This window comes from Phycodurus eques, chromosome 7 (genome assembly GCF_024500275.1).
Source record: "Phycodurus eques isolate BA_2022a chromosome 7, UOR_Pequ_1.1, whole genome shotgun sequence".
Taxonomy (NCBI): domain Eukaryota; kingdom Metazoa; phylum Chordata; class Actinopteri; order Syngnathiformes; family Syngnathidae; genus Phycodurus; species Phycodurus eques.
The window spans coordinates 24,311,008-24,329,352 of record NC_084531.1 but is presented as its reverse complement, the minus strand read 5'-3'; the positions used below and the strand labels follow the sequence as shown (position 1 = coordinate 24,329,352).

Here is an 18,345-nt window from a genome sequence, read left to right as displayed (position 1 = left end):
AAAATTCATGTTGTGACAGATGAGGGTTCAACTGTGTCTGTTGTATATGCTGTCTCAATTAAGATATATATATAAAAAAAAAGAGCTCTTCCTTTCCAGAGACTGCGTCATCTCTTTGTACTTGGTTGCAATCCTCTTCAGCTGATATCTACTGAAAAATGTATTTATTAATTTTTTTTAATGTGTTACTAAAGAACTCTTGTCTTTGAAATTCATCAGAACATTTTGTGAGTGTAAATCCTGTAATTAGTAATATAAAATACTAGGAAAATAGAAGTTGGTTATCCCCCCCCGACATTGCTTTCCAGATTGATTTCATTGCAAGGCATCTGTCTCATAGAACCTCCAGTGAATGAGACCTTATAGCACTAATGATTATTCTAATAAATCACATTATGGAAGCACTACACGATGTGTTCAATGACGTGCTCATTTGTGTGTGTGAGTCTGAAATGTCCATTATTGTGTGTACATTACCGCTCCCTTTCTTTCCCTGAGGCATGTCTTTATCACATCCAAGGCGTCATTATTATTATTATTATTATTTTGCTTTTCTGATGATAGAAGAGAAGAAACTTTACAGTAAGGAAACATGTTACATTTTTAATTGAAAAACAAAATTACGTGGCGACACAAATTGGCATTAAGTTAACACAACCATGAGACTAAGCAAAGAACAAGACATGATGCAAACACACACACACACACACGCACACACAAGGCAGGTTAAGTTAAATGTGTCCATTTTTTGGGGAAAACAAGGGTGCATATAAGGACAATATGGGATTAATCTGATCCAGACATACAGCATATGAAACTGCTACACTCACACAACAAACATTTAACATTTGGAGTAGTCTGCTAGGCCACAAGTTGCAGCAAGAGGTTAATTCAGATTGGTGTGTGATGATTTAAGTAGCGGAGCCCGCCTGTAACACTACAATGGCTTTTAGAGCAGGAACTAGATTAAGAACTCATATAATTAACTTGGTCAGGTAACATAACCGTATTTTCTTTCCTTCTATATAATCTTTCAGAACACTGAGTGAGGACTGATCAAAACTGACTTGCCATCAGGTTTCTAGTCAAGAGCTGTGCAAGGCTGACGGTGTAGCAGCGCCACCTCGTGGTCAAATCACCACAGCCACATAACCACAGAAATTGGCTTTCCGCTGACTGTTAGCGTGTGACCTCTTAAAATGGATTTCTTGAGCAATTCAGCACACAAGTGTGACATTAATTAAGCCCACGAAACCTGGCTTGTGCGGTCACAGTCAAATCGAGTGTGGACATGTGAAATGAAAACGTCAACCAACTTGCTTGGTGCTGTCCCTTTCCAAGCTTTTGGGCGCAAAGGCGACTGAGCGCCGAAACGTCACAACAAATTGGAATACCAACGTGAAGCGTCTATCAAAAACGAACTGCTTGATGTTGTGCGCACTTATGGCTCATTCAGTACTGGTTTGCGACATTTTTCCCTTTACCCTCGCGAGAAGAAACTGCTATAAATATATTCAAACACTGAAACTGAAGTCCAAAGTGAAAAGGTGTGAGTTCAGTCCACGTCATCTTCTCGGTCATTTATGCAGCATTCGAAAGCGGTTGCCCACTTTCTGTTTGTCTCTTTGTGGCTTGACATTTAACTGGGCTGACTTCCTCCCACATCAACTTTCAGGTTGCAACCACTGGGCGGGGAAATACCTGAGAGCTGGCCCACTTTGTCGTCAGGAGTGGAGGAGGCCATACAAGGCTTGAATGTCAAGACGCCGGCCCAAAAGGCCTTGATTTTCGCTCTCCTGTTGAGGTTGCTCAAGTCAGAAGTTACAACGGATGTCACGACGTGACGGCTAAGGAGATTCCTCTCCAGTAATCGCGTTATTTGTTTCTCATGACAACGAGATCTCCTTCCGTATTGCTGCGGCACCCGCTGACCTTTGAATAAGGCCGCGTCTACAACAAGCATTCGAAAGCATGTTTTGAAAAAGGGATGCTGTCGGCAAGTCAAGAGTAAAAAAAAAAAAAAAGGAAAAAAAAAAAAAAAAAAGGAAGTGTACGCTCTCCCAGAAGGCACGTTGGATTTGAAATGTTCTGCTGACACTTGGCCTTGTGGGAAGGCTGCATACTGTCTTGAGTGCTTTGGAAAGTCCTCAGGCCCATTTGCTACAGTTTCTGTTGCTGCCGGAGGCTCTCCAGCAGGATACACTTGTGGGCGGTGTCAAGTACTCCTGCCTCCTCCAGGTCCTCTTCGGTGATGTCACTGCCAAACAAATGAAGAACACGAGGGGAAGAATTTTGTTCCTTTTCCCATATAAAATGTTTAACAATGACTTTATTATATACAATATTAATCAGTATATGAAGTTACATCGCACGCCGCTAAATCACTTTCCAGCCACAGTGCACTAAACAAGCACACATGTATCCGAATATATAGAAGCATGTACCTGAGAAATTCCAGGTCGTCCCAGCCGTTGTGCAGGAGGCCCTGCTCATATCTTTCAAGTCCCAGTCTCTGCAGCCACTCCCCCACTGAAGAGTCCCCCACAGACAAAGACGAGCTGCTGCTACCCCAAAGTGCCTAAAAGAGGAAAATGTTAAATGGAATTAAATGTCAACTCACATCTTGACAAGATTCGTGCCCAATTCCCATTCGGGGCCTGTACTGTGTGTATTTCAAGAGACACAAATCCAATATGACTGCATTCACTCAACATACGGGTGTAACAAAAAAAAAAAAAAACATTTGCAGATGTCTAAAATACAACTAAATGAATGCAAACACAAGGCAGTGACAACACTCTAAACAATAATATGAGGGGCAGTCAAAAGGTAATGAGTCCAATTTAACTTAAAGGGGACGTATTTTGCCAAAACATTGTTTTGTAGTATTTGGAATGTAATATCTGTGGGGTACCTCAGTACACATGTAAAATATGAATTAAAATCATACACGCATTCCTGAGGTCCAGACGTTTTTCTGCCGAGAGGCCTGAAATCATGTCACTCAAATTTCTTGAGTTTATCTACGTCGCTAGTGAAGATCTCTGCCTTTCCTTTCCACTCGCGAACCAGCGCTGTCAACGTAACTAACGTGTGCTCTCACAAGTGGGGTTTCTACACAGAGGCAACCAGTCAACCAAAGCAGATACAAAACTGGGTCAAACAGAAGTAGCTGTCAGCGGGGCCTTTTCTGTCAGAAGTTGTTTCAAAAAACAACCAAGTTGTTTTTTGAAATGAAATTGACACTTTGGTACGAAGTCCATGTTAGAGAGTCACTCTATGGAGGTCGGCATAGCCAAAGAACGGCACCTTTAAACTGTTTTTCTGACTTTAAATACTTGTTTGAAGGCTTATTTCAAGGTTGCAAAATGTCCAAAGCAAGAAATGCAATCACAGCTCTCTGCTTTTAACAAGATTCAACATTAACCTCATTTCCAAAATGGCTGACAGGAAGAGGACAGGCATAAACAAAACGTTTTCAAATTTCAATTATTAGCGGGTTAAAATAAATGGGGCTCATAAGTTTTCGACTGCCCCGCGTAGATAATAACACATAATAATCACAAATCAGCATATTTTTATTACGTCAAGCTTGATTGATGGGGATAATCCGATGTGTCGTTTTACGCTGCAGTCGCATTGGCAGATATCCAATACAAACTGAATTTGTATCCACATATGGCTTGTTCCAATCTGAGGATATCCAATTTCATGTGTACTTGATTTGTCTGTACGCTGCCATGACCGATATGAGAAGGTGCAACTTGCGAGCAACAAAAAATTGGAATTGTGTCACTTGACTCGTGGAGTTTGAACCCAGCCTGAGTGACAGCGTTCCCAATAGTGTATGTCAATGCGGCATGAAGCTTCTCACCTCTTCGGGAAGATCCTCAGCGATACTTTCTGTGATGGCATTTCTGGGTGGGAAGGTGCGGCAGGCGTCCAGACCTAAACCCATGGCCTGCCCCCTGAGGGGAGGCGGTGCAGAGGGAGCGCGTGGAGGCTGCCCCGGAAACTCCGTCTCACTCAGCGTCTTTGCCATCTGAAGCACAGAACAAGACTGGTCGTCCAACGCCCTGCCGCCGACAGCGCCGCCTCCTCGCCTGAAGCTTTCTCCGAGGGCCAGCGGGGCACCGGGACCTGCCGCAGAGATCTTGACCTCAGCAAGATCCGGGTGAAGTGAGCGGGGCTTCAGGAAAGGCGCGTCCACGGCCATCTCCATGGCTCCCTTGGGGAGAGGAGGGGGTGGGAAATCCGGAGGGGGCCGATTCAGTGTGCTCCCCACAGCGGCTGCCCCTTGTGCTACGCCTACACAAGCTCCTCCATCGTCCTCCGAGGACCCCTCCTCACTGATGACGCGCACCGTGTGACCTGTCACGGGCCTGCGCAGGTGAGAAGGGCCTGCGGGGGCGCATGGGGGTTTGGTCCGAGCTACAGCGATGGGAGGGGGGGCTTTCGTTGCCTGGGGGGTGGTGGAGGTGGGGGATGGGAGAAGCTCAGATGACAACGCAGCGGCCGACTGATTGGGAACACCTTCCAAAATGTAGTAGGCGGGGTTATTGTAGCTGTTCTTGCCGACAGACTGCTCACCATCAGAAGAATCCTGCTTTGGCCTGAATACGCATAAGAAGAGAACAGCTGGTTGTTTATTCAGTCTCTTTTTTTGTATTTAAAAGCAAACATGTTTATTTGGGAAAGTGGGACCTTAAAATTCACCCAAAATGTCACACAAAAACATATTTTTCTTTTGGTATTTTTGCTTTATGTGATGCCACCACAAGGAAAGGGTATCAGTGATGACAAACACGAAAAATATGATGAACACAGAACATGACGAGTACTACACATATATGTCCGGGCTGTCACAGATTATATGGCTAAATCAATAATAAGGCAACTGCCCGAGAAACGCAGTAGTTATTTTCTTGCCTTGATGCGAATTACCCACAGGGCCACTAAATCGGCACATGCATGCTCTTTCCTGGCTGGAGCAGTACGGCTCAGTCAACAACAATAAGTTAACAAAAATGAGAAAAATTCAAACAATTTATCGTGTTTCTGTCTTATTATTAATAGCAATGGTTAAATCATTTGCCGCTTAAATTACAGCTAAAAAGCTATTTAAAAAAATAACGAATTATTATTATTTATTTTGATGGTGAAATTTTACACTGAAACAGATTCCATTTATTTATGATGTCACCCTGTGTCATTTTCAGAGGTTTCAGTGTACTTGGGCTCAACGTGCACGCACCTTGCAGCAGTTTCCTCCTTGCTGCTCTTCTCGACCTCTTCACTGACCTTCCCCAGCTCTCCAACTTGTTTACGAACCATAGGTGGCCTGCAGAACAGTACGGAGTAATGTGAGACAAATTGTGAACAAATGTGGGAACCCTTAAGATAAATATCACCATGTCAAAAGCTCAGACAAGATAAAACAAATAAAAATACACTAGACAAAATGGTGAGCATTTTCAAATAACGTCCACAACATTAGTTCCCTGAATCCAACCTTGTCCCCAAGACAAAGATAGCCTCTTACCTTGTCCAATATAGGGCATCACTGGGAAAAAATAACAATACAACACTATGACACTGTTTAACACCATTTAAGACCATCACATTGTGACATTTGTCACAAAACAAATGTAGCAAGTCAAGCTTTCCCCTTACTACACACCCATGACATTATTAATATAAATATAATAATAATAATAATATACAATGAACACACATTTTTACTATGTATTCTGCAGGATGTATGACGTCACTAGACCATATTTATCCCAATGCGAAGTGTGTACTAACTTCACATATTCGTGCCCCACTCTGGATGACAGGGTCGATTTCCCTTTCGGTACGCCTGCTTCATCTTTGTCCACACTGATCCACTCTGAAATCAAATGTGACAAAGAATTTCAACTTGGGAATTTCTGTATATTTTCAGATTTTACAGCATCAATCAAAAGTTTGGATGCACTTGAATGAGAAAGTGTGTTTGAACGTTTAACTAAAATTGTCGATTCACACAAGTTGTACATAAAAGTACGGATACCATAGAGTCTTTCCCTGGTTCCCATCCTTTCAGAAGGGACTCTGACCCTCATTGACCCCCTGATGTTTCCCGTTTCCTCGCCACGGTGAGACAGGTAGGTGTGGAACTGCTGCGCTGTGCTGCCAATCATCGACTTCAGCGCCAACACACACTCTCCTGGTGGTGACACAAACACACAAGGCCGAATACTATAACACACAAGCAAAAGAAACAAGTGACTATTTCTTCATGGACCCAGCCCAAACAAAGACACTTTGTTCATACCATAAGATTCATATCCATCCAGGGATTTCACAGTGAGGAGCAGGTGTTGGTCCTGAAGGTATTCGATCTCCGACAGAAGAGGTTTGAGCGTCGTCAGCTGCTTGTTGGACCAGCCCACGCGGAGGAAGTTGACATTATCGCTACTCTGACTGTCGTTCTCGTAACTCTTCTTGAACTCTACACATGAGAGACAGCGAGAGAAACGCACGGCAGAAGGGGTTGGGAGAGGCGACAAAGGCAAGGGAGAGGGAACGAGAGAGGGAAGAAAAGTTGGGTGATATTTCTATGGAATTTTATCCAAAAGTGTGACGAGGGAGGACAGGCGGAGGCGGGAGCAAAATGGGACAAAATGGATGCTAGCTGTAAAGGTATACTGACTGCCTGGAATTAGGGAGGGAGGTTTAGAGACATGAAAAAGAACAAAGAGATGCAGTTCAATTACAACTACTCGGTTCTACAGCAAGTCTATGACGCTCGTGACAGGTGGAGTTCACACGGTTTGTGGGAGATGACCGTTTGTGTGAATAGACGTGAGCAAAAGACTGCTTGGTCTCACCTTCCAAACATGTGGAGTAGAATTCGATGAAGAACTTTGTTCTGCTAGCAGTCTTCACTATGGCCTCGATGCTCTCAAATTCAATGTAGGCCTGCTCAGAAGATTTAGGCAACCCTGGGCCAAACAACAAGAATGAAGTAGTGGGTTAGTTGTGAACAGATACGGAAAACACTTTGTCCTTTTTTGTTTTACTGTACCTGTATAAAAGCTTTAAATCATACTGCGCATTTTCATGTTCAAAACCCCTTACAGTACACAAAAATGGCTCTCCTGTCATAACCACACCAAAAATAAACTCCATTCATTCTGGCAGATAAGATCGGGACTACATATACTGACCAGGGACAATTTACCAGGTGATATTAATATTCATTTCATCCATTTGTACCTTTCTTGGAGACAAACTGTGAGGTCACGCCCACCTCAAATGTGGCAAACACTGGGGAGTGGTCACTCGTCACAATATCATCAGTGCACCCTAAAAAGAGTGGATCATTAAAAAAAAAAAAAAAGCATTGCCAGGTGGATTAAAAAACAAAAAAAGAAGAAAAGCACTGTAAATTTTGAAAAACTACCATGAGATACTGTGAATTGTTTTACCATAGGAGTTGCAAACAATGTGTGTTTCTGGGTAAGATTTCCACAAGATCCTATCACACCAGGATGGAACATTAGTCCTCATCTGGGCAAGACAGCAAAGGAGAACACACCGCAACATTATCAGGCCCCCCTTACAATAAAAGCCACAAAAGAATAACAGTTGCCAGAAATGTGTAAAGTTTCATGTGGGAGTTTCTCAACACACCCCAGTGGCTTTCTGCTTTTGCCAAACATACGTGTCCCTCGATCCACGCTCGTATCGGTAGGTGGGTGGGAATGAGATCTCTTCCTCTGCTGCAAGAAAGATCAGAGAATATACTGTTTTAAGATTTTTAGAATACGGTAACACCAGTTATTAAGTGACCAAAATAAGTTAAAGAGGTTAGTGCTACCTTCTGTTCAGCAAAATAAGAGGGGAAAAAAGAGCAACTCTTCTACTCATTTGCAATTTAGTTCAATAAAATATTTTTATATACTGTAGGTTAAATAATAACTTCAAGGGGCCAAATTTAGCCAAACCAATTTCTTCGAGTATTTGGCATGTACTATTGTCTTAATGAAATTAAAGTCATTCACGCATTCCTAAGTTCCAGACGTTTTTCTGCCGAGAGGACTGACCACTCAAGAGGCCCGAGAGGACAGAGGGGACTCTCCGCCTTCTCTTTCAGCTCCCGGGTCAGTGTGCTCTCAAAGTGGGTCTTCTACACGGAGGCAACCAATCAGAGGAAAGGGGGCGGTCTTAGCCAAATATGCACAAAGCAGATATCAAAACTGGGTAAACACAGGTAGCTGTCAGAGGGGGCTTTTCCGGACACTCGTCTGACAAAACCAGTGTTTCTTGAAATGAAATTGACACTTTTATATTAAGTCTACGTTAGAGAGTCACACCATGGAGGTCTAAATAGCCAAACTATGGGACATTTAACACTTTTGTTGATTTGATGTGATGCCTTATTGTTTGTAGACACTGGTTGTAGGATAATCTAAAGGTAAGAAAGTCTTGAAAGAACATGTGCCCAGCCGAGGCTTTTTATTAAGTACGACTCCAGTAATAACTACATTATTATTATTTTTTTTTAAATAAGAAACTGAAAGAAAATTTAGACAAAAAAGATTATTCATGTTCTAAAATCCTGCAACACTAACGGGTTTTCATTCAATTCCAAATGAACCTCACGGTAGGCGAGTGATTACCACATCTGCATGAGGTTGGGGTGGGTCCTGATACTCGGGCTTCCTCCCACATCACAAAAACATGCCCCTAGGTGTGAATGTGAGAGTGAATGCTAGTTTGTCTACATGTTTCCTGTTGTCGACCAGTTAAGGGTGTACCCCTGCCTCTCATCACAAGTCAGCTGGAATAGGCTCCAGCTCACCCTAGTGAGGATAAGCGATGGTTGGATGGATAAACATCAATTTTAGTATGCGTGCAACAGCTTTTGGAAACATTCCCAAGTAGATTTGATGGTGAAAAAATGGCGTGCGGTGGAAAATTGGAAACTGAGTCACACCAACCGAAGCGTAAAAATACTTTGTTCTTCTCCCTCTCCAGGTTTAGCTGGTCCACCTTCAGCAGTGGATCAAACTCCTTCCTGTTAATGTAGTTAAGGATCTCCTGCAAACACGGGAACACTAACAATTAATAAACAAGGTTAAAGGCACTCAGCACAAGTGTGCTTTTCTGTGTCCTGCTTCACCTGAATGTCCATGTCCAGTCTGTAATTGAGGTCTCCCAGCCAGAAAAGATGTGTGAAGCGCAGTGAAATGTCAAAGGAACTCAGCTGTTTGTCTCCAAGTGAAAGCAGACGCAAAATGTCGAGATAGTTTTGGTTTCTCCTGCAAGGGTCATTAGAACATTAGGAAATGCATTTGAAGTAGTCTACATAATTGAAAAATATAGGCCACATGATTCTATAATGTGTGTATAACTGTGTACATCTTAGTTGTTAGAATTGGGAAAATGCTTAAATAAGTGTGGGATGGTACCTTGCAATCTTTTCATTCCCCGAGGTCAAGTGACAGTTTACAAAACCGAAAGATGTTCCGTTAAACATGAAAGAAACCCCTACAGCACCTTTGTTACCTGGGAAACCAGAAACCAAATATTAACACAAAAGATTTGACACTGATCAGTTTAACCAACCAGAGAAAACAGAATTTTAACAGAATCTTTTTATTAGCATATTTAAAAGAGACCAAAACGTACAAATAAAACTAACCTTCAAATAGTCTCAACCTTTTTTTAAGTCAGTAAATTTAGACAACAACAACATTTTAACTAAATAAAAGATGAAAGATTTTGGATAGTTTTGTAAGGAGCAGCTCTGCACCTCCTTTCAATACACTAAATCATCAATCTTCAAATAAACTGAATTCAAGAACTTCAAATGACGTCCGAAAATGCCTGTCAATTGTGCCATTCATTGTCCACGTTGTCCTTTTCGACATCACCCACTTAAATATCCATACATCCATTTTCTGAGCCGCTTATCCTCACTAGGGTCGCGGGCGTGCTGGAGCCTATCCCAGCTGTCATCGGACAGGAGGCGGGGTACACCGTGAACTGGTTGCCAGCCAATCGCAGGGCACTTACAAACAGACAACCATTCTCACTCACAGTCACACCTACGGGCAATTTAGAGTCTCCAATTTATGCATGTTTTTGGGATGTGGGAGGAAACCGGAGTGCCCGGAGAAAACCCACGCAGGCACGGGGAGAACATGCAAACTCCACACAGTCGGGGCCGGGGATTGAACCCGGGTCTTCAGAACTGTGAGGCTGACGCTCTAACCAGTCGGCCACCGTGCCGCCCCACTTAAATATGCATAGCAAAAACAACAATGAATACTGAAGTGTGTCACTGAGAATGTGGTGATTTACTTCAGTTCCAGCTTGGTGACGGTGTGAGTGTAAATAGTTGTCTGGCTCTATATGTGCCCTGTAATTGACTGCCGGCCAGTCCACGGTTTTAAGTCCTCCCTTTGCCCATAGTCAGCTAGTTCAGCTTCCAGCTCCCTGTTACACTGAACAGGAACAGCAGTATAGAAAATGCATTGAGGTTACCAAGTGTGTTGGCGATGCCAGTCTTGACACTGGACATTCCAACATGGCTGATGCGGTTCTCATGTTCTGGTTTCACCAGCACAGCGACCTTTATGTTCCATAGTGTCTGCACCGCTATCTGCAAATACGTAAAACAAAAGGTAATTAGGAAACAGTGTGTGTGCGTGCATGTAAAAATATATAACAACAACGCAGTACGTGTGGTTAGCGCCTCTCAGGCAAAAGGTTCCAGATTCAAATCTCGGCTTGGGCGTTTCTGCTTTCTGTGTGGACTTTGCATGTTCTCCCTGTTTTTATGAGAGTTTTCTACAGGTGCTTCCTCTCACATTCCAAAAGCACGCTTGTTCGACTAACTAAGGAATCATCCATACTGTATGTGTTAATGTGAGAGTGAATGGTTGTTTGTGCCCTGTGACTGACTGGCTAACAGTCCAGTAGAAAACAGATGGATGATGACAAGAAGCTTTCCTCACCGGTTTATAATCCAGTTCTGTTTGTTCTTTCAACATGACTCGTAACGACTCCACCCACTCCCGATCGCACACGGAGTTTTCCTGCGTGCCAAATGCATACAGGTCATGTGGGATAGTGACGGTCATCTCGTCCAGAGTCTTTCCGAGTCCTCGGCATAACACCCATGAGGCCAAGGATTTCGGAGCAGGAACAGAGCCTAATAACAAATAGTAGCTTAGTAATGAAAAACTTCATGCTCAATTAATGGCTCAGATTATTAAAAGTATCTTATCTGAATACAGAATACAGTATTAGTTATTTGAATAACTCTGTGAATAGCAATTCTATTATTACACAGGATTATTCAGGAAGCGTGGCCATTGAAGAGGAGGCAATAGAATAAAAAAAAACAAAAATTGTCTCACCCATGTTCCAGGTGCCGATGAAGACAGATATCATGTCAGGCTCATCCTGGTTTGAATGTTTGTTTTTCATCAGCTGTAGCAGCTGGCAAAAGGCCTCCCGTTTCTAAACACACACGCACGGATGCACGCACACTTAAAATCTGACCTCAACAATGTAACATTTGAAGCAAATTATTAATTATATTATATTATTATCATATTTAACAACAGTCAATAAACGTTTGGGAACTGAGGACACTAATTTTTGAAGCTTTGTTGGTGGAATTCTTTCCCATTCTTGCTTGATGTACAGCTTCAGCTGTTCAACAGTCCGGGGTCTCAGTTATCATGTTTTACGCTTCATAATGCGCCACACATTTTCAATGGGAGACAGGTCTGGACTGCAGGCAGGCCAGTCTAGTACCCGCACTCTTTTACGACAAAGCCACGCTGTTGTAACACGTGCAGAATGTGGTTTGGCATTGTCTTGCTGAAATAAGCAGGGGCGTCCATGAAAAAGACGTTGCTTGGATGGCAGCATATGTTTCTCCAAAACCTGTATGTACCTTTCAGCATTAATGGTGCCTTCACAGATGTGTAAGTTACCCATGCCATTGGCACTAACACAGCCCCGTACCATCGCAGATGCTGGCTTTTGAACTTTGCGTCCATAACAGTCCGGATGGTTCTTTTCCTCTTTGGCCCGGAGGACACGACATCCACAATTTCCAAAAACGATTTGAAATGTGGTCTCGTCGGACCACAGAACACTTTTCCACTTTGCATCACTCCATCTTAGATGAGCTCGGGCCCAGAGAAGCCGGCGGCGTTTCTGGGTGTTGTTGGTAAATAGCTTTTGCTTTGCATAGTAGTTTCAAGTTGCACTTACGGATGTAGCGCCAAACTGTATTTACTGACATTGGTTTTCTGAAGTGTTCCTCAACCCATGTGGTGAGATCCTTTACACATTGATGTCGATTTTTGATGCAGTGAGGGTTCGAAGGTCACACGCATTCAATGTTGGTTTTCGGCCTTGCCGCTTATATAGTGATTTCTCCAGATTCTCTGAACCTTTTGAGGATATTATGGACCCTAGATGATGAAAACCCTAAATCCCTTGCAATTGTACGTTGAGGAACATTGTCCTGAAACTGTTCAACTATTTTCTCACACACTTGTTCACAAAGAGGTGAACTTCGCCTCATCTTTGCTTCTGAATGACTGAGCAATTGAGGGAAGCTCCTTTTATACCCAATCATGGCACCCATCGGTTCCCAATTAGCCTGTTCACCTGTGGGATGTTCCAAACAGCATGATGAGCATTCCTCAACCTTCTCAGTCTTTTTTGCCACCTGTCCCAGCTTTTTTGGAAGGTGTTACAGCCATAAAATTCTAAGTTAATGATTATTTGCTAAAAACAATCAAGTTTATCAGTTTTAACATTAAATATCTTTTTTTTGTAGTCTATTCAATTAAATATAGGTTGAACATGATTTGCAAATCATTGTATTCTGTTTGTATTTATGTTTAACACAACATCCCAACTTCATTGGAATTGGGGTTGGTAACAAAAAAATGCTTGCAATATCTCAACATTTTTAAAAGTGAAGCCAATTTTGGGATTTTAGCAAGAAACACAAAGTCCATGCACACTCTCGCGGGCCACATAAAATGACGTGGCGGGCCGGATCTGGCCCCCGGGGCACTAGTTTGACACCTGTGGTCTAGATTATAAATATGAACATACAAATATGCAGGTGTTTTGTCTTGGCAATGTATTCGTATCAGTGTGCATGTGATGACCTTGGCACTAGCGAATACGAAGTCTTTCCTTTGGCTCTTGTCCTTTTCCTTCTCAAAAACAATGCCCAGCTTATTCTGCACCCGCTGAGACTTGATCAGCTGACGGACTGAGAGGTCAACAGACAGAGTGATGGGAGGGGAGGAAACGGACACCGGCGGTGAAAAGGCAAAGAGAAAGAGAAACAGAAACAGAAACAAACAGAACATGGGCAAAAGGTAAATTACAGTTATCCGTTTGCCTTCATAGTCACTTGGGTGTGTGCCGCTTACTTTTGTCATGTGTGAAAGTTGTCCAGTCTTCCTGGCTGTCCTTCACCTTCTTCATCACTACCAGTCTACCTCCCTCCACATCCACAGACAGAGTGTACTTCTGACTCTTTCCTATCTTGGTCAGCTCTGCCAGGTAGACATCCAGTTTGACCTGTGATGGGATGCAAAGAGTAAGTGATTTAGTTCTCGAAACAGACTTGTTCACAAGTAAAGGAAGAACTGCAGCTCATTTTGCAGCTAGGGGGATCCAAAGTGATAAAATACTGTAGCACTCTCAATTGCCAAGGAATAATGTGGACTGAACATCAACAAACAAACCACAGTAAGAATGATGATCACATAAAATGTCTCTGACATCTCCATTGTTGTTGGAGTTCACCAAATCATGTTCATTGCATACTTTAGAAGTTACTCAAAATGTTTAATTTTAAGTAATAGGTTTTGCACTCTTTCTTAAATTAAAATAATCCCAAACCTGCAAAAATGTTGGCTGAATCTGCTGCTGTGCCAGAAGGTGATTCAGATGCCACATGTTGAACCCTCTGTGACAAAAATATCTCTATTCCTGTGCAAACAGGAAACTGCAGAAAACAGTTCACCACAGAGAATGCAAAATTCCCAGAGAGCTAATGTCAAATAAGACATCGCCGTTTCTATTGTCACCTTTTCCAAAATACCTCCTGTAATTGTTTTCTGTTCCTTTCTGGTTTAATGTATAAAAAAAAAAAAAAAAAAAAAAAAAAAAAAAAAAAGTCCCAATCGTATATATACATAGGAACTCAAAATTGTGCCTACCTTTTGGAGTATGTGAGAACAAAAGTGCTAAACACCATTTGGAGCTTCAAAACCACAGACGATGCAACAGGAAGAGTATTACATACATCCCTTTGGTCTCACATGACTCGTCTGGGAAACACTTGCTACTGTGTGATGAGCAATTCATGACTTTACAGTCTGATCAAAGTTCAAGTAAAGTGTGCAACCTCCCTTGACAGCAACATCTCATAAAATTGGGATTTGCAGCAGAAATGTTAAGTCCACTCTCGAGGACATCAAGAGGACTTCCATGCTAAAACAATCACAGTGCATTCTCCTGAGGATTCAAAAAGAGGAAGTGCAACGGATTAGTACCTCGAAGGGCTGCACAGGGATGGCTTTGCTGTGACGCATGGAGAGAGGAGGAGGGGAGCACAAAGTAGACAAACTCATGTCCTGAAGAGCTTTCAGAGCCTGAGGGGAGCATTATAGACAAATGCATACAGTGAGTATGTGGAAGAAAAAGATGAAAGCGGGAGCACACACACATGCTTTGCATTGTTCTGAGGTACAATGTTGGAGTCAACAAGGAAACAGTTAGCCATTTCCTGGATGTGACCTAACAGTAGCCAAGAAGGTGGAGCATCACTTGGTTTGAGACATGTAGCTTGGTTGATTGCACTCTGCTGGTTTCCTTCCCTGTCGGAGGCTTGTCCATATAAAGGCCAACATATACTATTAGGCCGCAGTAAAGGGAAAAATGTAAACGGCTAAACTATGAGAAAATTGACCAAAACCCCTCCACCTAATTCAACAAATGATTCTGATCTAAATGTCATCATACTTACGACCATGTCATTGCTCGTTATTAAACATATTTAAGCGGTTGACAAGCAGTTTCTGCTCTCATGAGCCCTTTTGGCAGAGGCACTAATAATACAATTAACAATGGTTCTGAGACAGTGAGCATGAACTACACCACGGCTAGAAATGTGAACTGCTGATTATGTAAAAGAAGCACATAGGACTTGAGATAGGCCAACACTACATACACTAAATGCATGCTCTGCTTACCTTCTTCTCTATAGATGACAGCAGGTCTTTGAGGATGGCCAGCTTGGTCACAAGGTTCTCCAACTCCTGGTCTCCACCCTGATGCACTGACTGCATGAGAAACAAACGTGTTTGAAGGCAAATGTATCAACCTAGTAACAAGACAGAGATTTTAATGCAGCACATAATCTTTAAAAGTATAAACAGACATTAAAATAAATGATGTATCCGAAAGAAACAATTACAAATTGTGTCTTTCAAAATATGCTACATACTAACAGTGTGGCTTTTGTGTGACTAAGTATATCCTATTGTCCCTGGGGGAAAAAGGATCGCATGACACTCGTGCACAATCTGGTTTCCGTGGTAGGAAAATTATCTCAATTAACATGTTTGTAGAAAAGGTCTTATAAATAGATCCCTTAGAGATAGGGTGAGAAGCTCGGTCATCCGGGAGGATCTCAGAGTACAGCCGCTGCTCCTCCACATCGAGAGGAGCCAGATGAGGTGGCTGGGGCATCTGATTCCGATGCCTCCCGGACGCCTCCCCGGTGAGGTGTTCTGGGCACGTCCCACCGGGAGGAGACCCCGGAGACGACCCAGGACACGCTGGAGAGACTACATCCTTCGGCTGGCCTGGGAACGCCACGGATCCCCCCGGAAGAGATGGATGAAGTGGCTGGGGAGAGAGAAGTCTGGGCGTCCCTACTAAAGCTACTGCCCCCGCGACCCGACCTCAGATAAGCGGTAGAAAATGGATGGATGGATGGATGGTCTCATAAATACTGAAGCCAGTGACACTTTCATATTAAACTGTTTCAATTTTCACTCGACCTTCCATGCGCCAAGGAAATCTGTGATCATTAATCGATAAATGGAGCTACACTGAGAGATGGAGGGAGGACATACTTGTTGGATCATCTTCGAGACCATGAAGGCACTCTGCTGATCGAAGACTTTTGACAGGATCTCGAGACCAGACAGGACCTTATCCACTTCCCTTTTCATGGGAGGGGGAAAAAAAAGGGTGGGTTCACAGGTCAGTTGTGCTGAAGTGTATACAGTACATTTTGCTTCAGCAATGAGAAAAGTATAAAAGCCTTTCCCCTAGTCAAAAATAAATATATTCATCCACAACAAATTACCCCATGTGATAATTTAGTGACAATGTACTATGTGATCAAAGTATGAGTGTGTGACCGAATCCCCCTCTCACCCGTTGAGACGCTTGCAAGAGGACACAAGTGTCTTGTTGAGGTGAGGCAGCGAGCAGGCTCCCTGTTTAACAGCCTCCAGGTCTAATGCATAGCTGCCCTTAAGATACTCGTGGGAGATAGTGCTCAGGCCATTCGCTGTTGGGGCACTGAAACACACAAATATGATCTCAAACATAATTGAAAAACACTGACAATATGTATGTATAGTAAAGTCAAGTTTATTTATATACTGGGAGTAACAATGTTTTTTGAAGGCATGTTCCATATGAAACAGGTCCAAGACCAGGCTCCTAAAGAAAACCGACCGGACACCACATGAGCATGTATGAGCACATATGCATATGCGAAAAAGACTGCTGGCTGGCTGATTACAGGAACAGGAAATGAAAATGGTGAAGTTAATACTTCAGTTGATTTTTCTTTTCTGCTAAAACATCTTCCACGGTTTTCTTATCTTAGATTTTGGGGGGGGGGTTTCCGACCACACTCATCCAAACATGGCTTTAAGGACCTTGCTTTGTGTCATGCTCACAGTGACAGTCAGAAAATGGGCTTCTCCAAAATGTTCTCACAAAGTTAAAAGCATCTTGATAAATGTCTAGGGAAGATAATGACATAAGGAGACTAGCCTTCCCCTGATACATTAAATCAAATTAGTAATGAAGAAATGTATCCCTAGACTTCAGGCCATTTGGTATAGATACAGTATATGCATGTTATCCTGATTGTTTTTTATTTTAATTTACATACTGTAACATATACCAATCTGAAGTTTATTGTATCCTTCACTATGATCATTGTTGCTCTAGTACTGTCATGTTTTACACCATTACAGGTTATGAAAACTTTACCAAATAATTTCCCCCACTGTTTTCAACACCATTGGGATGCATGTATGAGTGCTGCAGTAGTGCTGGCAGATCTTTATATACATTTCCACGCTACCAGAGAGCAGACCCACAGCTTAACTACCCACATAAGAATGCTTCTTTTTAAGACACTCTTTATACAACACTGCCACAGAAAGGAATGTTACCACTTTATTTAGTCTTTGAGACATTGCATGATCAATTACCACACTTTGCCCAGAGAACACTGCTAATATGCCATGCACACACACAAGCCAATTAGATTTTTGGATGGCCTGCACCACCCTTAAACGTTTGTGCCATTTAGTTATTTTATTTTCAAGACATTTGGGCTGTGGTTGAATTTGCCAGAGGACAGTCATGGTTGAAAACAAAAAACAGATTTGCCATCTCTGTTGCTTAAATGGAAAAAGCTAAGAAATGCAACACATTTGTCCTAGCAACAAAACAAAAAAAGTTTCATTCAAAATGCCATTTTTTATTCCACATTTATCTTAAGATGAACTACTGCAATCATTTATGTTGACAGATTTCAATGTTGTCGTTTGGCTTTCATCCATACATCCATTCTCTTAACCGCTTATCCTCACTTGGGTTGTGGGTGTGCCTGCGCCTATTTCAACTGACACTGGGCGAGAGGCAGGGTACACTCTGAACTGGTCGCCAGCCAATCACAGGTTTGGCTTTCAATTTCAAATTTATACATTAGTCCACCAGATGGTGCTACCTTTTCCTATTCAAAGCATACAGCAACATTTCTCACCCTTTATTGTTTCCTACGACTGTACCTTGAAACTGAAATATTTAGTGTGTGGTGCATTGATCATTTTACACTTGAGACAATGAGAGTCCTGGGATGCACATGTCATGGAAACAATGAGTCCCAGCCCTGGAACAATGAGTCCCTGTAATTTATCATTATGGAATACAGGTACAGTAATCCTCCGCCATATCATTGCAGTTATTACACTTTTTTAAAAT

The 18,345-nt window shown here is 42.5% G+C and overlaps 1 protein-coding gene across 3 annotated transcripts in view; it reads right to left on the bottom strand.

Annotated features, from left to right (window-relative positions):
• Nucleotides 1–589: 589 nt before the first annotated feature.
• The window catches only part of inppl1a (inositol polyphosphate phosphatase-like 1a), a 33,930-nt gene continuing 16,174 nt past the window's right edge, over nt 590–18,345 (bottom strand). For 2 of the 3 annotated variants that reach the window (XM_061681328.1, XM_061681325.1), the window contains 24 exons: nt 16,495–16,641; nt 16,188–16,278; nt 15,300–15,389; nt 14,601–14,699; nt 13,470–13,620; nt 13,200–13,306; nt 11,418–11,520; nt 11,013–11,209; nt 10,540–10,657; nt 9,462–9,558; nt 9,173–9,311; nt 8,991–9,090; nt 7,681–7,769; nt 7,476–7,557; nt 7,264–7,353; nt 6,876–6,989; nt 6,320–6,496; nt 6,056–6,211; nt 5,809–5,893; nt 5,543–5,563; nt 5,255–5,341; nt 3,875–4,613; nt 2,445–2,578; nt 590–2,257 (listed from right to left, as the gene is read on the bottom strand). In XM_061681328.1, the coding sequence (XP_061537312.1) occupies nt 2,161–2,257; nt 2,445–2,578; nt 3,875–4,613; nt 5,255–5,341; nt 5,543–5,563; nt 5,809–5,893; nt 6,056–6,211; nt 6,320–6,496; nt 6,876–6,989; nt 7,264–7,353; nt 7,476–7,557; nt 7,681–7,769; nt 8,991–9,090; nt 9,173–9,311; nt 9,462–9,558; nt 10,540–10,657; nt 11,013–11,209; nt 11,418–11,520; nt 13,200–13,306; nt 13,470–13,620; nt 14,601–14,699; nt 15,300–15,389; nt 16,188–16,278; nt 16,495–16,641 (3,310 nt within the window). In that variant the 3' untranslated portion in view covers nt 590–2,160. The remainder of the gene's footprint in view (nt 2,258–2,444; nt 2,579–3,874; nt 4,614–5,254; nt 5,342–5,542; nt 5,564–5,808; nt 5,894–6,055; nt 6,212–6,319; nt 6,497–6,875; nt 6,990–7,263; nt 7,354–7,475; nt 7,558–7,680; nt 7,770–8,990; nt 9,091–9,172; nt 9,312–9,461; nt 9,559–10,539; nt 10,658–11,012; nt 11,210–11,417; nt 11,521–13,199; nt 13,307–13,469; nt 13,621–14,600; nt 14,700–15,299; nt 15,390–16,187; nt 16,279–16,494; nt 16,642–18,345) is intronic. The other variant, XM_061681327.1, reaches the window with a different exon arrangement.